Source organism: Rana temporaria, chromosome 2, assembly GCF_905171775.1.
Source record: "Rana temporaria chromosome 2, aRanTem1.1, whole genome shotgun sequence".
Taxonomy (NCBI): domain Eukaryota; kingdom Metazoa; phylum Chordata; class Amphibia; order Anura; family Ranidae; genus Rana; species Rana temporaria.
This window is the reverse complement of record NC_053490.1, coordinates 340,436,587-340,451,138: the sequence shown is the minus strand read 5'-3', so window position 1 is coordinate 340,451,138 and position 14,552 is coordinate 340,436,587. Positions and strand designations below refer to the sequence as shown.

At 45.5% G+C, this 14,552-nt stretch overlaps 1 protein-coding gene across 3 annotated transcripts in view; it reads left to right on the top strand.

Moving 5' to 3' along the window:
• Positions 1-14,552, top strand: part of LOC120928428 (C4b-binding protein alpha chain-like) — a 262,555-nt gene that overhangs the window by 213,090 nt on the left and 34,913 nt on the right. For 2 of the 3 annotated variants that reach the window (XM_040339532.1, XM_040339534.1), the window contains one exon: positions 7,544-7,723. The exons of the other annotated variant lie outside the window; for it this stretch is intronic. In XM_040339532.1, the coding sequence (XP_040195466.1) occupies positions 7,544-7,723 (180 nt within the window). The remainder of the gene's footprint in view (positions 1-7,543; positions 7,724-14,552) is intronic. 3 annotated transcript variants of the gene reach the window in all.

The following is a 14,552-nucleotide window of genomic DNA, read 5'->3' as shown; positions in this document are numbered from 1 at the left end:
CCCTCCTTTACTACCCAAGTGTTTTTTCGCCCACCAAGTGCGGCAGGAAAAACGTTTTCAGAGTGCTAAGGCGCCCGCTAAAGGGCAAAAGCGCACTTGGTACCGCTGGGTTCGCGAAGTAGTTTCCTTGGGGTACAAGATAACGTTTCTCTCTTGTCCACCAAACAGATTTTTTCTTTCCATCCTCCAGCTTCCTCCGGAAGGCTCTGTCAGGGGCTGTCCAGGATCTGCTGGTCAGGGGAGTGATTGTGCCGGTTCCCTCTACGAAACGGTTTCAGGGGTTTTACTCCAATCTGTTTGTAGTCCCCAAGAAGGAAGGGGTCCGTCCAATCCTGGACCTCAAGGCCCTCAATTGTTTTGTCAAAGTGCAAAAATTCAGGATGGAGTCGATTCATTCAGTAGTGGCAGCGCTCCATCAGGGGGATTTTCTAGCATCCTTGGATATCAGGGATGCGTACCTGCATATCCCTATATGCGCAAAATACCAGAGATTTCTGCGTTTTGGGGTCGGAGAGGACCACTTTCAATTTGTGGCCCTCCCGTTCCGCCTGGCCTCGGCACCACAGGCTTTCACCAAGGTGCTCGCTCTGATTCTGGCCCTGCTGAGGCAGCGCAGGATCGCTATCGTAGTGATCAGGAGGAGTCCCGCCTACCGATCAATGTACTGGAGCTCCGAGCGATCAAGTTGTCTCTCCAAGTGGTCTCTGGGTCTGCAGGATTGACCGGTCAGGATCCAGTCCAGTCAACGCCTCGGCCGTGGCATACGTCGATCATCAGGGGGGGACACGGAGCTCGGGTGCAGCGACGGAAGTCGCACACATCCTCCGGTGGGCCGAAAGGTACGTTCCGGCTCTGTCGGCCGTGTACATTCCAGGGGTGCTGAACTGGCAAGCAGACTACCTAAGTCATCAAGCGCTAGACCAAGGAGAATGGTCGCTACACCCGGAAGTGTTCCGGAGTTTGTGCCACAAGTGGGGCACTCCGGACGTGGATCTTCTGGCGTCCCGTCTCAATCGTAAGGCGTCACGGTTTGTGGCCAGGAACGCTATCGTAGGATACCTGGACGACCTTCTGAGAGCTTCTTCAAGATCAGAGTTAGAAGAGGATGTGTCTATCACCTGTCGGACCTTCCGAGAATTTGTTTGGCTATTGAATACCCAGAAGTCAGTACTGGTACGTCCCAGCGGCTGGAATACCGGGGGTTAGTCTTGGACTCCTCAGAGGCGAGGGTTTTTCCTCCCAATGCAGCGTTTGGCGACCCAGCAGTGGGCGTCGCTTTGCTTTTGCTTGAGAGTGCTGGGTCTGATGGTGGCCTCTTTCGAGGCGGTCCCGTATGCTCAATTTCACACTCGAGTGTTGCAGAAAGAGCTTCTGTCACGTTGGGACAAGCTTCCCTTGTCTCTGGATTACCAGATTCGGGTGAATCGACTGGTCAGGTCCTCCCTAGTGTGGTGGCTGACATCTCCGGTACTTCGAACCACAAAATCGTTTCTGCCGTGCCATTGGACAGTCGTCACGACTGATGACAGCCTCTCCAGCTGGGGGGGTGTCTGGGGTGTCCAGTCAGCCCAGGGGCGCTGGACTCGGGAGGAGTCCCGCCTACCGATCAATGTTCTGGAGCTCCGAGCGATCAAGTTGTGTCTTTTCAAGTGGTCTCTGGGTCTGCAGGATCGACCGGTCAGGATCCAGTCCGTCAACGCCTCGGCCGTGGCATACGTCGATCATCAGGGGGGACACGGAGCTTGGGTGCAGCGACGGAAGTCGCACACATCCTCCGGTGGGCCGAAAGGTACGTTCCGGCTCTGTCGGCCGTGTACATTCCAGGGGTGCTGAACTGGCAAGCAGACTACCTAAGTCATCAAGCGCTAGACCAAGGAGAATGGTCGCTACACCCGGAAGTGTTCCCGGAGTTTGTGCCACAAGTGGGGCACTCCGGACGTGGATCTTCTGGCGTCCCGTCTCAATCGTAAGGTGTCACGGTTTGTGGCCAGGTCAAGAGACCCGTGGGCGGACGCGTCAGACGCGTTGGTGGCACCATGGGGTCACTATCTCCTAATCTACGCCTTCCCTCCTCTGAAGCTTCTTCCTTAGCTGCTGCGCAGAGTGGAAGCCGAGGGGATACCAACAATCCTGATCGCTCCGGATTGGCCACGCATTCCCTGGTACGCGGACCTGGTGTGTCTGTTGGCAGACGTCCCTTGGCGTCTACCCCTGAGAGAAGATCTTCTGTCGCAGGGTCCTATCTTTCACCCTGCTTTACAGTCGCTGGCTTTAACGGCGTGGCTGTTGAGAGCCAGGTCCTGTCGGGCTCGGTGATCTCTACCATGCTACGAGCACGGAAGTCTACTTCACGACAGATTTACTATCGTACGTGGAAGGCCTACATCTCTGTGTGAAGAGATGAACTGGCACCCCCGTACATACGTGCTGTCCCGGATTCTGCTGTTCTTACAGCGTGGAGTGGATCAGGCTCTCGCCTTAAGTACGGTTAAGAGTCAGATTTCGGCTTTAGCCGTCTACTTTCAGCAACCCTTGGCGGCGTACTCCCTGGTGCGTACGTTTGTGCAGGGGGTTCGGCATGTGGCCCCTCCTGTGCGTCTTCCACTGCCTCCATGGGACTTGAATTTAGTCCTTTCGGTGCTTCAAGGGGCTCCGTTTGAGGACATTCGAAAGATTCCCTTGTTGACTCTGTCCCAGAAGGTGGTTTTCCTGGTGGCAATTACCTTGGTCAGACGGGTATCTGAACTGGCGGCCTTGTCTTGCAGGGCTCCTTACTTGATCATCCATAAGGATAAGGTGGTGCTGCGGCCGCAGCCGTCATTCCTTCCAAAGGTTGTTTCGACTTTTCACATTAATAAGGACATTGTTTTGCCATCCTTATGTCCTCGGCCGAAAAACCCGAAGGAGGCCACTTTGCATTCCTTGGACGTGGTTCGGGCCCTACGGGTGTACTTGTCTGCTACGTCTCCGTTTTGGAAGTCGGACTCACTGTTCATGTCGGTGACTGGTCCTAAGAAAGGTCTGACGGTCTCGTCGGCCACCATTTGTAGGTGGATCAGACAGGTCGTGCTCCAGGTCTATGCCCTAAAGGGGCGGGCGCCCCCTTTCAGGTTACGGCGCATTCGACCAGGGCGATAGGGGCCTCTTGGGCTTTCCACCATCAAGCGTCTGTTTTACAGGTGTGTAAGGCAGCGACCTGGTCGTCAATCCACACCTTCTCAAAGTTTTACAAGGTGGATGTGAGTGCATCTTCGGATGCCTTTTTTGGCCGCAAGGTTTTACAGGTGGCTGTTTAAGGTTAAGTTCCTCCGTTGAGGTACTCTGGCTTGTTTGGGGTGAAGCTTGGTTTGCTGTGTTTTTTCCCACCCCTTGAAATTCTTTTGACACTGCTTGGACGTCCCTAAGGTCAATGCTGCTGTGTCCGTCCATGAACGGAAGAGAAAATAGGATTTTTGTACTCGCCGTAAAATCCATTTCTCTGAGTTCATGGACGGACACAGCACCCACCCCTCCTTTGTTTGTACTGCTTGTTTACGAACTGGGGCTGCATGATGTAGAGAGTGGGATGTACCCGGGGGACCCGCCCCCTGGAAGGTGCTGTACTGAGAGGTGTTTTAACACTTGAAGTGCTGTTTTTTTTCTGCCTAGTCTCTCCTGAAAGGAAGGATATATAACCCTAAGGTCAATTCTGCTTTGTCCGTCCATGAACTCAGAGAAATGGATTTTACGGTGAGTACAAAAATCCTATTTTTCACCCAATCAACCACCCGTGCCATATGAATAGCCATATAATATGTGTTGATGTCCGGTACCCCCAGACCTCCGTGTGCCTTATCTCTTGTTAGTATTGCCATACTTATGCACGTTTTTTTATTCCGCCATATAAACCTGCCTAATAACTTTTTTAATGTTTTTTAAAGTATGCTTCCGAAAGTGAAATCGGTAACATTTGTATTTTGTATAAAATCTTGGGGAGAGTTAGCATAGTGTAGTGTAGTGGAATAAAATGATGTAAGTAAATTAACTTATGTTATATTAACTTCTAAATATTTTAACTCAGTATCTCTCCAGATAATTGGGAAGTCTTGTTTGTATCTATCTGCATTCATCCTGTGCTTTGAGGCTTATATTAAGGAATGGGTTAATTTTAAAGTTTGATACCTCCCCATATGTTTTTTAAGAGTTTTTAATAAGTTAGAGAGAGTTATCGTTGGGTTCATTATGTAAAGCAAAATGTCATCGGCGTATGCCGCAAGTTTGTGTTCCTCTTCCTCTATCTGTATCCCCCTGATGTCAGGGTTATTTCTAATCCCTGCCAGCAATGGTTCTAAAGATAGAATAAACGGTAAGGGGGACAGCTGACACCCCTGTCGGGTCCCGTTGAACATCTCAAATGGCCCCGATACGTCCCGTTTACTTTGACTCTAGCGGTTGGGTGATTGTACAGAGCCTTTATCCGCCCCAGAATCTTGGGTCCCACCCCATAAACCTCTAATGTGTTCTGAAGAAATCCCCAATCTACTCTGTCAAATGCTTTTTCAGCCTCTATTGACAGAAGTGGACCTAGGGAATTACTTTTATTTTATTTTCTGTATCAGTAGTAGTGTTATAATGCGGTTATCCCTGCTTTCCCTTCCTGGGATAAAACCCACTTGATCGGTATGTACCAGATCCTGCATGATTGCTAAAATATTAGCCGGCAGAATGAAGACAAACGGCTTCACGTCTGCATTCAGTAGGGAGATGGGTCTGTAACTGGAAAACAAAGAGGGGTCCTTGCCTACCTTGGGGATTATCGTTATCGTGGCCTCCAATGCCTCGCGGCGGATCTCCTAATTAGTGCCAATACCATTCATGTAAGAACACATCTTGGGGACCAGAATTTCGCTAAACTTCTTATAGTATGCGGTCGTCAGCCCATCCGGGCCTGGGCTTTTCCCTGTGGGGGACTCCTTTAAATGTTTCCGTATTTCCGCTTCTGTTATGGGGTCTTCTAGAGAACTAATTTCATCAGTCGGATTTTTTTTTAACCGATTTCAGTTAATAGTTTTTTTGTGTTGTCTGATCTCCTATTTACTATATCTGGAGGGTCACTTTGGGTTATCGACTACAGCTTCCCATAATAATCTTGAAATAATCTCGCAATTTCAGGGATTGTGTACCTTACCACCTTTACCCGTTTGTATACTTTCGATAAAGTTACCCCTTGATTTAATTTTTAACATTTTGGCTAGATATTTTCCCGACAGGTCACCCCATTGGTACCCCTCTTTCTTAAGTCTGTGGAAAGCCGCTCTGTTTTATTGTTCAATGAGATCTCTTAATTCCTCTCTTTTTAGGATAACAGTACGTTCAACTTCATGATTGTGGATGTTTGTGGCTCTGTTCAAGGTCAAATATTTTGACCTTGTATTTTGTATTTCCTAAACTGCTGGACTAATATGTGACAAAAAAAAGAAAATTGGAACTACCAATATTTTTTTCTCTAGTGCAGACATTCTCATCCTTTGCAACACAGAAAAACCCTTAAAAATAACTTACGGGTCTCAGAAAACCCCTGTTAACCACTTAAGGACCAGCCCATGTACATATACGTCCACAATATGGCACGTACAGGCACATGGGCGTATGGGTACGTCCTCCCCTATTAGCGGGTGGGGGGTCCGATCGGGACCCCCCCCGCTACATGCGGAGGTCGGGTCCGCTCGGGGAGCGATCCGGGACCACGGCGCGGCTATTTGTTTATAGCCGCTCCGTCGCGATCGCTCCCCGGAGCTGAAGAACGAGGAGAGCCGTGTGTAAACACGGCTTCCCCGTCCTTCACTATGGCGGCGCATCGATCGCGTCATTCCCTTTATAGGGAAGACACGATCGATGACGTCATTCCTACAGCCACACCCCCAAACAGTTGTAAACACATACACAGTGATCCCTAACTCCTACAGCGCCGCCTGTGGTTAACTCCCAAACTGCAACTGTCATTTTCACAATAAAGAATGCAATTTAAATGCATTTTTTGCTGTGAAAATGACAATGGTCCCAAAAATGTGTCAAAATTGTCCGAAGTGTCCGCCATAATGTCGCAGTCACGAAAAAAATTGCTGATCGCCGCCATTAGTAGTAAAAAAATAAAAAAAAATAAAAATGCAATAAAACTATCCCCTATTTTGTAAACACTATAAATTTTGCGCAAACCAATCGATAAACGCTTATTGCGATTTTTTTTACTAAAAATAGGTAGAAGAATACGTATCGGCCTAAACTGAGGAAAAAAAATGTTTTTATATATGTTTTTGGGGGATATTTATTACAGCAAAAAGTAAAAAATATTGCTTTTTTTTCAAAATTGTTGCTCTATTTTTGTTTATAGCGCAAAAACTAAAAACCGCAGATGTGATCAAATACCACCAAAAGAAAGCTCTATTTGTGGGGAAAAAAGGACGCCAATTTTGTTTGGGAGCCACGTCGCACGACCGCGCAATTGTCTGTTAAAGCGACGCAGTCCCGAACTGTAAAAACCCCTTGGGTCTTTAGGCTGCATATTGGTCCGGGGCTTAAGTGGTTAAAAATGACTATGGGCTGGATTCAGATACAATGGTGTATCTATCCGCCCGGCGTAACGTATCGGAGATACGTTACGCCGCTGTAACTTTGGGCGCAAGTTCTGTATTCAGAAAGAACTTGCGCCCTTAGTTACGGCGGCGTAACGTATGTGTGGCGGCGTAAGCCCGCCTAATTCAAATGGGGATGTTGGGGGCGTGTTTTATTTAAATTTTGCTTGACCCCGAGTTTTTGAAGTTTTTTTTTTTAACGGCGCATGCGCCGTCCGTAAAATATCCCAGTGTGTATTGCGCCAAAGTATGCCGCAAGGACGTATTGGATTCGACGTGAACGTAAATGACGTACAGCCGTATTCGCGAACGACTTGCGCAAACAACGTAAAAATTCCAAAACTCGGCGCGGGAACGACGGCCATACTTAACATTAGCTACGCCTCATATAGCAGGGATAACTATACGCCGAACATAAACGACGTAAAAAAATCCCCCGGTGGGACGTACGTTTCTAAATTTGCGTATCTAGCTCATTTGCATATTCCTCGCTTAACTATACGGAAGCGCCACCTAGCGGCCAGTGTGATTATGCAGCCTAAGATACAACGGTGTAAGACCCTTACACCAGTCGGATCTTAGGGATATCTATGCGTAACTGAATCAGGTGCATAGATACGACTGACCACACTTTCTGAATCCGGCCCTATATCTATTACTCATGATAAACGTGAATGGAGCCTCAGGTAGAGGGAGGTGGAGGGCTGTGTGGGGCATTGTGTGTATGTATGTGCTTCATGTTACACCCTAAATAGGAGTACAGCATGTGAAACCTGATCAAAATCCTGGACTTGGCCTTTATCCTTTTGCATGCAAGATGATTAGTGATACTTAAATTGATTTTTTTTTTAATAAATGGAAAATATTGTAATGTAGCATGGGAGAATTTTACCATTTTTATATACTACCTTATTTTTTCTCCTAATCTTTAGCTGTAAATTGCTCTAATCCAGATGTTAAAAATTCAAGTAGACTGTCAGGGTTAACTGGCCCATATACATTGGATTCTGTTATATCGTTTGAGTGTGATAAAGGCTTTGTTCTGAGGGGATCCAGCTCCATCTCATGCAACAGTGATGGTCAGTGGGTACCCGCAATTCCACAGTGTGAAAGTAAGTATACAGCGCTAAATAAAAAAAAGTATGCTTTATCTTCTTTTAGTTCGCGAAATCTAAAACTACTTCTCGCGTTAGTCAGATATAAAGTGGTGGGATGGTGGCGCTGCAATAATAGCTAGATCACCGGATGGTGATCAGTATGCCTGTTAACAGGTGTTGGGTAGTCAAATAAAAGGTAAACCCAATGGAATGGATTCCCTTTGCTGTGGCACACCCCTGAAATGGATGGGGGCCTTGACAGATTACCCGTTGATAATGCCAATAGTGATGCGCTGCCACAGATGGATGGCAGTCTATCACGATGTGGGTGCGTACCTGAGGTGGTAATGTGCCAAACCACAAGGAATTAAATGAACTTTATAAAATAAAAATAAAAAAACAATGGTGTAGGTCAGGATCCTGTGCAGGCGTGCAATACACTGTGCTAGATGCTCAATAGGGTGGGTGGGAACGAGCGTCAGAGCGCTTCTGTACCACTAACAAGTGTATAACCTTCTAGGTTTAAGTGAATTGCTGAGCATAAACAAATGAATAAAGTGTTAAAGACATAAGTTGTGAAGTAGTAAACCAAACAAAATCAGAAATGTGTCCAAAAAATATGAAAAAGTATATATAAAATAACACTCCCCAATAACATGCAGTCTGTGTTAAGGGTACCAGCCCCCAGTGAAAATTCCAGGGCAGGATACTGTGCAGGTAAGCAATTAGCTCCAATCTGATCTTGCCCAGCACTAAGATTGGTGGCAACAATCTTTAAATAGATACACAGTTTATCTTTTACAACTCAATCCAAGAAAGTACCAACGTTCTAAAAAATATAAATACTAGGAATTGTATTGATCCCAGTGTGTCCCCTGGAAAAAAAGGTTGATTATGGTTCAAATTCCTCAAGCAATTCCTGGGTCCAGGTTAACCGTTTAAGGAAATGGTGACTTTGGTGCCGATCTGCTAGACTCCAGCAATGGTGACAGTTGTGCTCCCCCCTTTGGTATCCCCACTCACCAGATGTCGTCGCCCCCCAGGGGGCAAAAAGCCTTTCAGGTGGTGGTACCTTGGCGTCTGATGGTTTGTGGTCTCCTATTGGTAACCTTCAGCGAATCCTTAAATATCAGGAACAGGGGTCTCTGGATGTAGATGTCGGGCTCCAGCCCAGGTGTCACTCATTGGGTAAAAAGAATGGAAAAAAAGGGAATCCCCATAGCGTAGTATGTAATGTTTTGGATGAACCAAAAACAAAATTTATTGTAAAAAAAAGTGTTTTAAAAAATATATACAATCCACAGGAAGTCCCAAGCAACTAGTAAACTTCCATACAAAGCAGATTATAATTAAAAACAAATGACTAACAAAGTCATACCAAGCAAGGAAAAAACTGCTATTCTGGCTGCCTGTCCCTCAATGGCTGTGCAGGAAAAGAGACCTGCCGACACCGCCGTGTGTGTATACCTTCGGCTCTTGTGTCCAAGCTAGCAGCTCACAGCTGGGAGATTAGGCGTGCTGCCAGATAGCTTACAGGTGTAAGTATGAGCTGGTAATGTGGTCGCCTGACGCGTTTCGTCATGTGACTTTTTCAAAGGTGATGTCAGACCATTGAATCTTTGTACAATCAGCTTTACATTTACCAAGACTATGTAAAATAGGGGGACCTAGCTAATCTATTTCATTAATTTGTATCCAGTTAGGCAGGCCCTGGCACTACATAGCTGGTGGTAGATAAAAAGGTGAGTGTACACATGGATTGTAGTGTGTGTGTGTGTGTGGTGAGCTTTAATGGGATTTTCAGTCATCGTTGTTTTTTTGGTTAAAAAAAAAAAAACCTTTCTGCATTCTACCTGCTATTTTCTCTTTACCACACCTGCTCCATTAGTTCTTTACAATCTTCCATGCTCTTGCTTTCCACTTCCATGTCTTTGTTTACATAGGCTGAAAACCAATGAAAAATTAATAAATCATTTGAAAATGTACAGGTCCCAAAACCCCTAGCTCAGATATTCCATGGATCAGCAATCAATTTTTTTAATTTTATATAGTAAATATTTCTTTGCTGTTAGAAACCCGTCATTTGTGTTAAACAAAAATAAATAATAATAATCTACTGGGGTGGCTATTCCACATTTCCAAAGCCTACTTATAAAGAAGCCTTACCATATGCATAGGTTAAACCGCATTTCTAAAAGTGTAATCCATACCCCCCTTGTCATTTGCAATGAACTTAGTGACCGATTTACATCAATTCACAATATGGACCATTTATATATACAAGATGATCATATTCACCCTTAAATGCCCCTTTTCACATACAGTGTTGATGGGGGGAATCCCTCCCACTGCTGTATTGTATTCTGACAGCAGTAGGTTTCCCTGACATCAGGATGCAATTATTAGGCTACTTTCACACTGAGGTGCCCGGCCTTTAGCACTAAAGCGCCGCTTGTTTTTGTGGCCCTTTAGCAACGCTTTTCGGTCGCTAGCGTGGCGCTTTTTACCCCCCCCCCCCCAAAAAATATAAAAAGTGCAATTTTGCGGTGCTTTCAAATCGCTTTTAAAGGTGCTTTAGAAGTACTGCCGTTCATTGCAATGGGCAGGGCGTTTTGGGAACGCTAAATACATCACTCCCAGCCCGCCCCAAAGATGCTGTTTGCAGGACTTTTTGTAACGTCCAGCAAGTGCACTGCCCCAGTGTGAAAAGACGCACTCCAATGAATGGGAGGCGCTTTTCAGAGGCTATTTCTAGCGCTAAAGCACCTGACAACCGCCTCGCACAAAAATAAAGAAACCTGAGTCTATAGATCGACTAAAGTACAACCAGCCTGCCCATAGATGGATCAAAATTTGGGTGGTTCCTGCTTAACCAAATTTTAATCCCTCTATGACCAGCTTTACTTTCTGAAATTTTGCTGTCGAACTTTTTTTTTTTCTTTTTCTAAAAGTGCCTTAATTAAAGTGATACTAAACAGAAGTGTTAATTGTCATAACTCATTCACACATACACAGATTTTTTTTTTTTAAATCCTCTAAATACCTTATTACTGCAGCCCTGTTGTGTGGTCACATGGTCTTTTCCTTTTTGGCATCTGCAGGGAAAGCTCTTTGGAAGGGGTTTTATTACTCTGCTTACCGTATTTCCTGGCGTATAAGGCGGATGGCCATATAAGACGACCCCCTAATATTCAGTTTAAAACGGTGGTTTCGTGCTCTACTCACCGTATAAGAAGACCCCCTTGTGCGGTAGTAATGCATTGTTCAAAAACGAAGAGGCTGCAGCCCTCCGGGTGCTTTGTAAAGCTGTATGTATTCAGTATATGCGCCGCTCAACCAATCCCGGTGGGCGATGCACTCTGTTGATGACTACAGAGCATGCTAAGTCTGCTCGGATTGGAGTAATAAACGCTGCCAATCCGAGCAGGCTTAGCAGGCTCTAGTCATCAACAGAGTGCATCGCCCGCATTGGCTGAGCGGCGCATTTACAGAATACATACAGCTTTACAGGCAGGCTGATATCCATCGGGCAGCTGCTTCACCCGGCGTATAAGACGACCCACGGTTTTTGGCGGTGTAATTCCGGTGTAAAAGGTTGTCTTGTGTACCGTAAAATACGTTATGTATGCTCTCTACAGTGTGAGTATGTTTAGCCAGCTCTAAATGGTGCTGTGCTAGTCGCGTGCCTAAAATAAAGTTTCAGAAGAGCAATTTAGATTAGATTATACATTTCTTAAAGCGGTTGTATAGTTCCATAAAATGTTTTTTTTTTTTTTGTCACCTGTAAGGCAAAAGGCATAATGAGCTAGAATGCACTGCATACTAGCTTGGTATGAAATACTTACCTTAGAACGAGGCATCTGTAAATTACCTTTTTGTGCATATCTTTTGTGAATATCTTGTAGACCGAGTCAAAGATGATTGACACTAACTTTCAGTTTGTTCAGATGACATCTTGCGTCCAAGCCGTCTTCTCCTTTTTTTTTTTTTTTTTTCCGTTTACAGATATTGGCAATTACATTTGATATAATTAATACTGATTTATATTAAGCTTTTTTTGTGGGGGTTAAAAGTCAATTGGCATACTATATACCACCCCCATATTGTTTAGCAATAGGAGGACATGGAGGGAGGGAGGGGAGTGTCATTTAGCACTGTGAATAAGCCCACATAAGCTAGCTATGAGTAAGCACTGATTGTAGTGCGAAACGTCCGCTGTATGCCCCGGTCTTTGCTGTGATGTGTGGTGTTTGAAAACTTTTATCAATAAAGGGCAACCAAGAAGGTTTTTCCAGAGTGTGGCTGTCCAAACATTTCTTTCTACTATTTATAAGCCCACATTGGTGACTCTCTACTCATGTGGGCACTGCATACATAAGAAAAAGGAGCAAATGAAGAGCTTAGAAGGGAACTGAAGTTGAGCATGCTTCGCAGAGGACACCAGCTAATTTACACAATATCCGCATGCAGTGGGGACACAGGGAAGATGGGAGGGATAGCTGAAGCCAGGATAAACCAAGTATATTTTACTCTACACAAAATTAATGCTTTAGTGGCTTTGTGAGTATGAACACTCTATTTTTTTATGACTATTAGGATGTCCCATATCCTGGAGGGCAGCAAGGCCAGAGACACTATCCCTTGAGTTATAGACCACTCGGTCATCACACTCATGCGCAAGAGTGTTTGCTGTTACTAGCCCCTGTCTCCTGTCCATTCGTCTTCAGTGAAGCTGATGCTGCAGAGAAAGAAACTGGGAAATCTGTGTCCCCAGTCCCTTTCTCTGTCTGTTTAGACCCCTGATATCTCACCAAAGCCCCCGTCCACAGGGCTGATTTTATATATTTAGTGAATTGTCATGAATATTTAAAGGTTAAAAATAATAAAAAAAAACACTGACCCGTCCACTTAGAAAACATTGTAAAATAAATATAAATAAATAACTACTGTCCACGCCTCTTAGTGCCACCCATCAGTGCTGTATTAGTGCCTCCTCATCAGTGCCACCTATCAGTGCCACTGTCATAAGACATTAAAGTATTGGTGATCTTGACAGCACTGATGTCTCGACAAACTGTTAATGTTATGTGCCATGTCCTGAACCTAGATACTTTCAATTTTGGTATGCAGTGAGTCCCATACTCTCGACATCTCTATTTCAGTTGTATTATTCAATGCTGATGTATTGACTTTCATACCTTGTATAACCTGTAATCTGTATTTTTTCAATAAAGCACCACTGTTTTAAAAAAAAAAAAAAAAAAAGTATCGGTAATTGGTATCGGCGAGTAAAAAAGTATCGGTTCTTGTACTCGGTTTTAAAAAAAGTGGTATCGGTGCAACCCTAATTGTGGAGATCCGTTAATACATGTGTGTTTTCCCTGGAACTAAATTATTAGTAAATTATAACTTCATATACTGTATTACTTGTTTTAGTTTGAGTGGAATGGGGAATAGTACAGTAGATGCACCATATGGCTCAGTTGGGTAGGGTTTCTTCTCTCCTTCTCTCTTGTCAATCATAACTTTGTCATTACATAGTTATAGTCAGGTTGAAAAAAGACACAAGTCCATCCAGTTCAACCATAAAAAAATAAAATCTCATACAATCCCATATACCCAATTCTATACCCACAGTTGATCCAGAGGAAGGCGAAAAACCCCTGCAAAGCACGATCCAATTTGCTACAGCAGGGGAAAAAATTCCTTCCTGATCCCCGAGAAGCAACCGAATATTCAACTTTACATATAAATGTTATATTATGTACATTTAAACAATCTACTGAGCTGGCCAGGACCACCTCTGCAGGGAGTCTATTCCACATTTTCACAGCTCTTACTGTGAAGAAACCTTTCCGTAATTGGAGGTGAAATCTCTTTTCCTCTAGACGTAAAGAATGCCCCCTTGTTCTATGTGTTGATCGTAAAGTGAATAACTCAATACCAAGTTCACTATATGGGTGGGGCGTGGCCTGGACGGGCATGTGAGCGGTCGCACTGCACGAAGCTCCCGCTAATGATCCTCCATTGGTCCTTTGCTGCACCGATCCTGCGATGACACTCGTCCAGAGGCCTGACCTTACCACGGCGGAGGGGGCACTGAGGCTTTCCCTGGTCCAGGGATGACCCGCAAAGGCGAGAAAGAAGTCGCGCCGGCATCTCTCTCCCTCAGAGAACGGCGCGCGGTGGGGACAAGCTGCACAAATCGGCTGTAAGTCCACTAAAGCCCTAAAACAGCAGGGGAAGGAGCAGTCCAAAGACATAATATACTATGCCCAAAAGCTGCTCTCTTCCCCCACCGCCGCAAGCACACAAAGGCTGGGGAGCAAGATGGCGCCTCCGCCCTGGATGACACGCTGCCGCTGGAGGTTTCCCCTGACCAGATGTCTGACACATTTGAGCAGCCGGAGGATGCACCGCAGCCCACACTGAGTGAAATCCTGCAGGCTGTGCAGCGCTGCACAACTTCTGTGATGGCCTCTGTGGATGGCCTAAAGTTGCAGTTTGGTGCACTAACAGAGACAGTATCTTTCATAAGACATGACATCCAGAAAATCAGAGAGAGGACCACGGCGGTGGAGGGGCGCATTAGCGAGGTGGAAGATCAGCTACCCCCCTTACTAGAAATACCAGATCGGCTTTACAACAATCAGCCCAGGCAAACGCAAAAACATTGAGAACCGTCTGAGGAGAAACAACGTCCGCATCGTGGGGCTCCTAGAGAAGGTGGAGGGTAGGGACCCCACGGCCTTCATAGAGATGTGGCTCCAGGAAATATTCGGCAAGGAGGCGTTTACCACGCTGTTCGCGGTTGAAAGGGCTCACCGCACACCACCTAGACCCC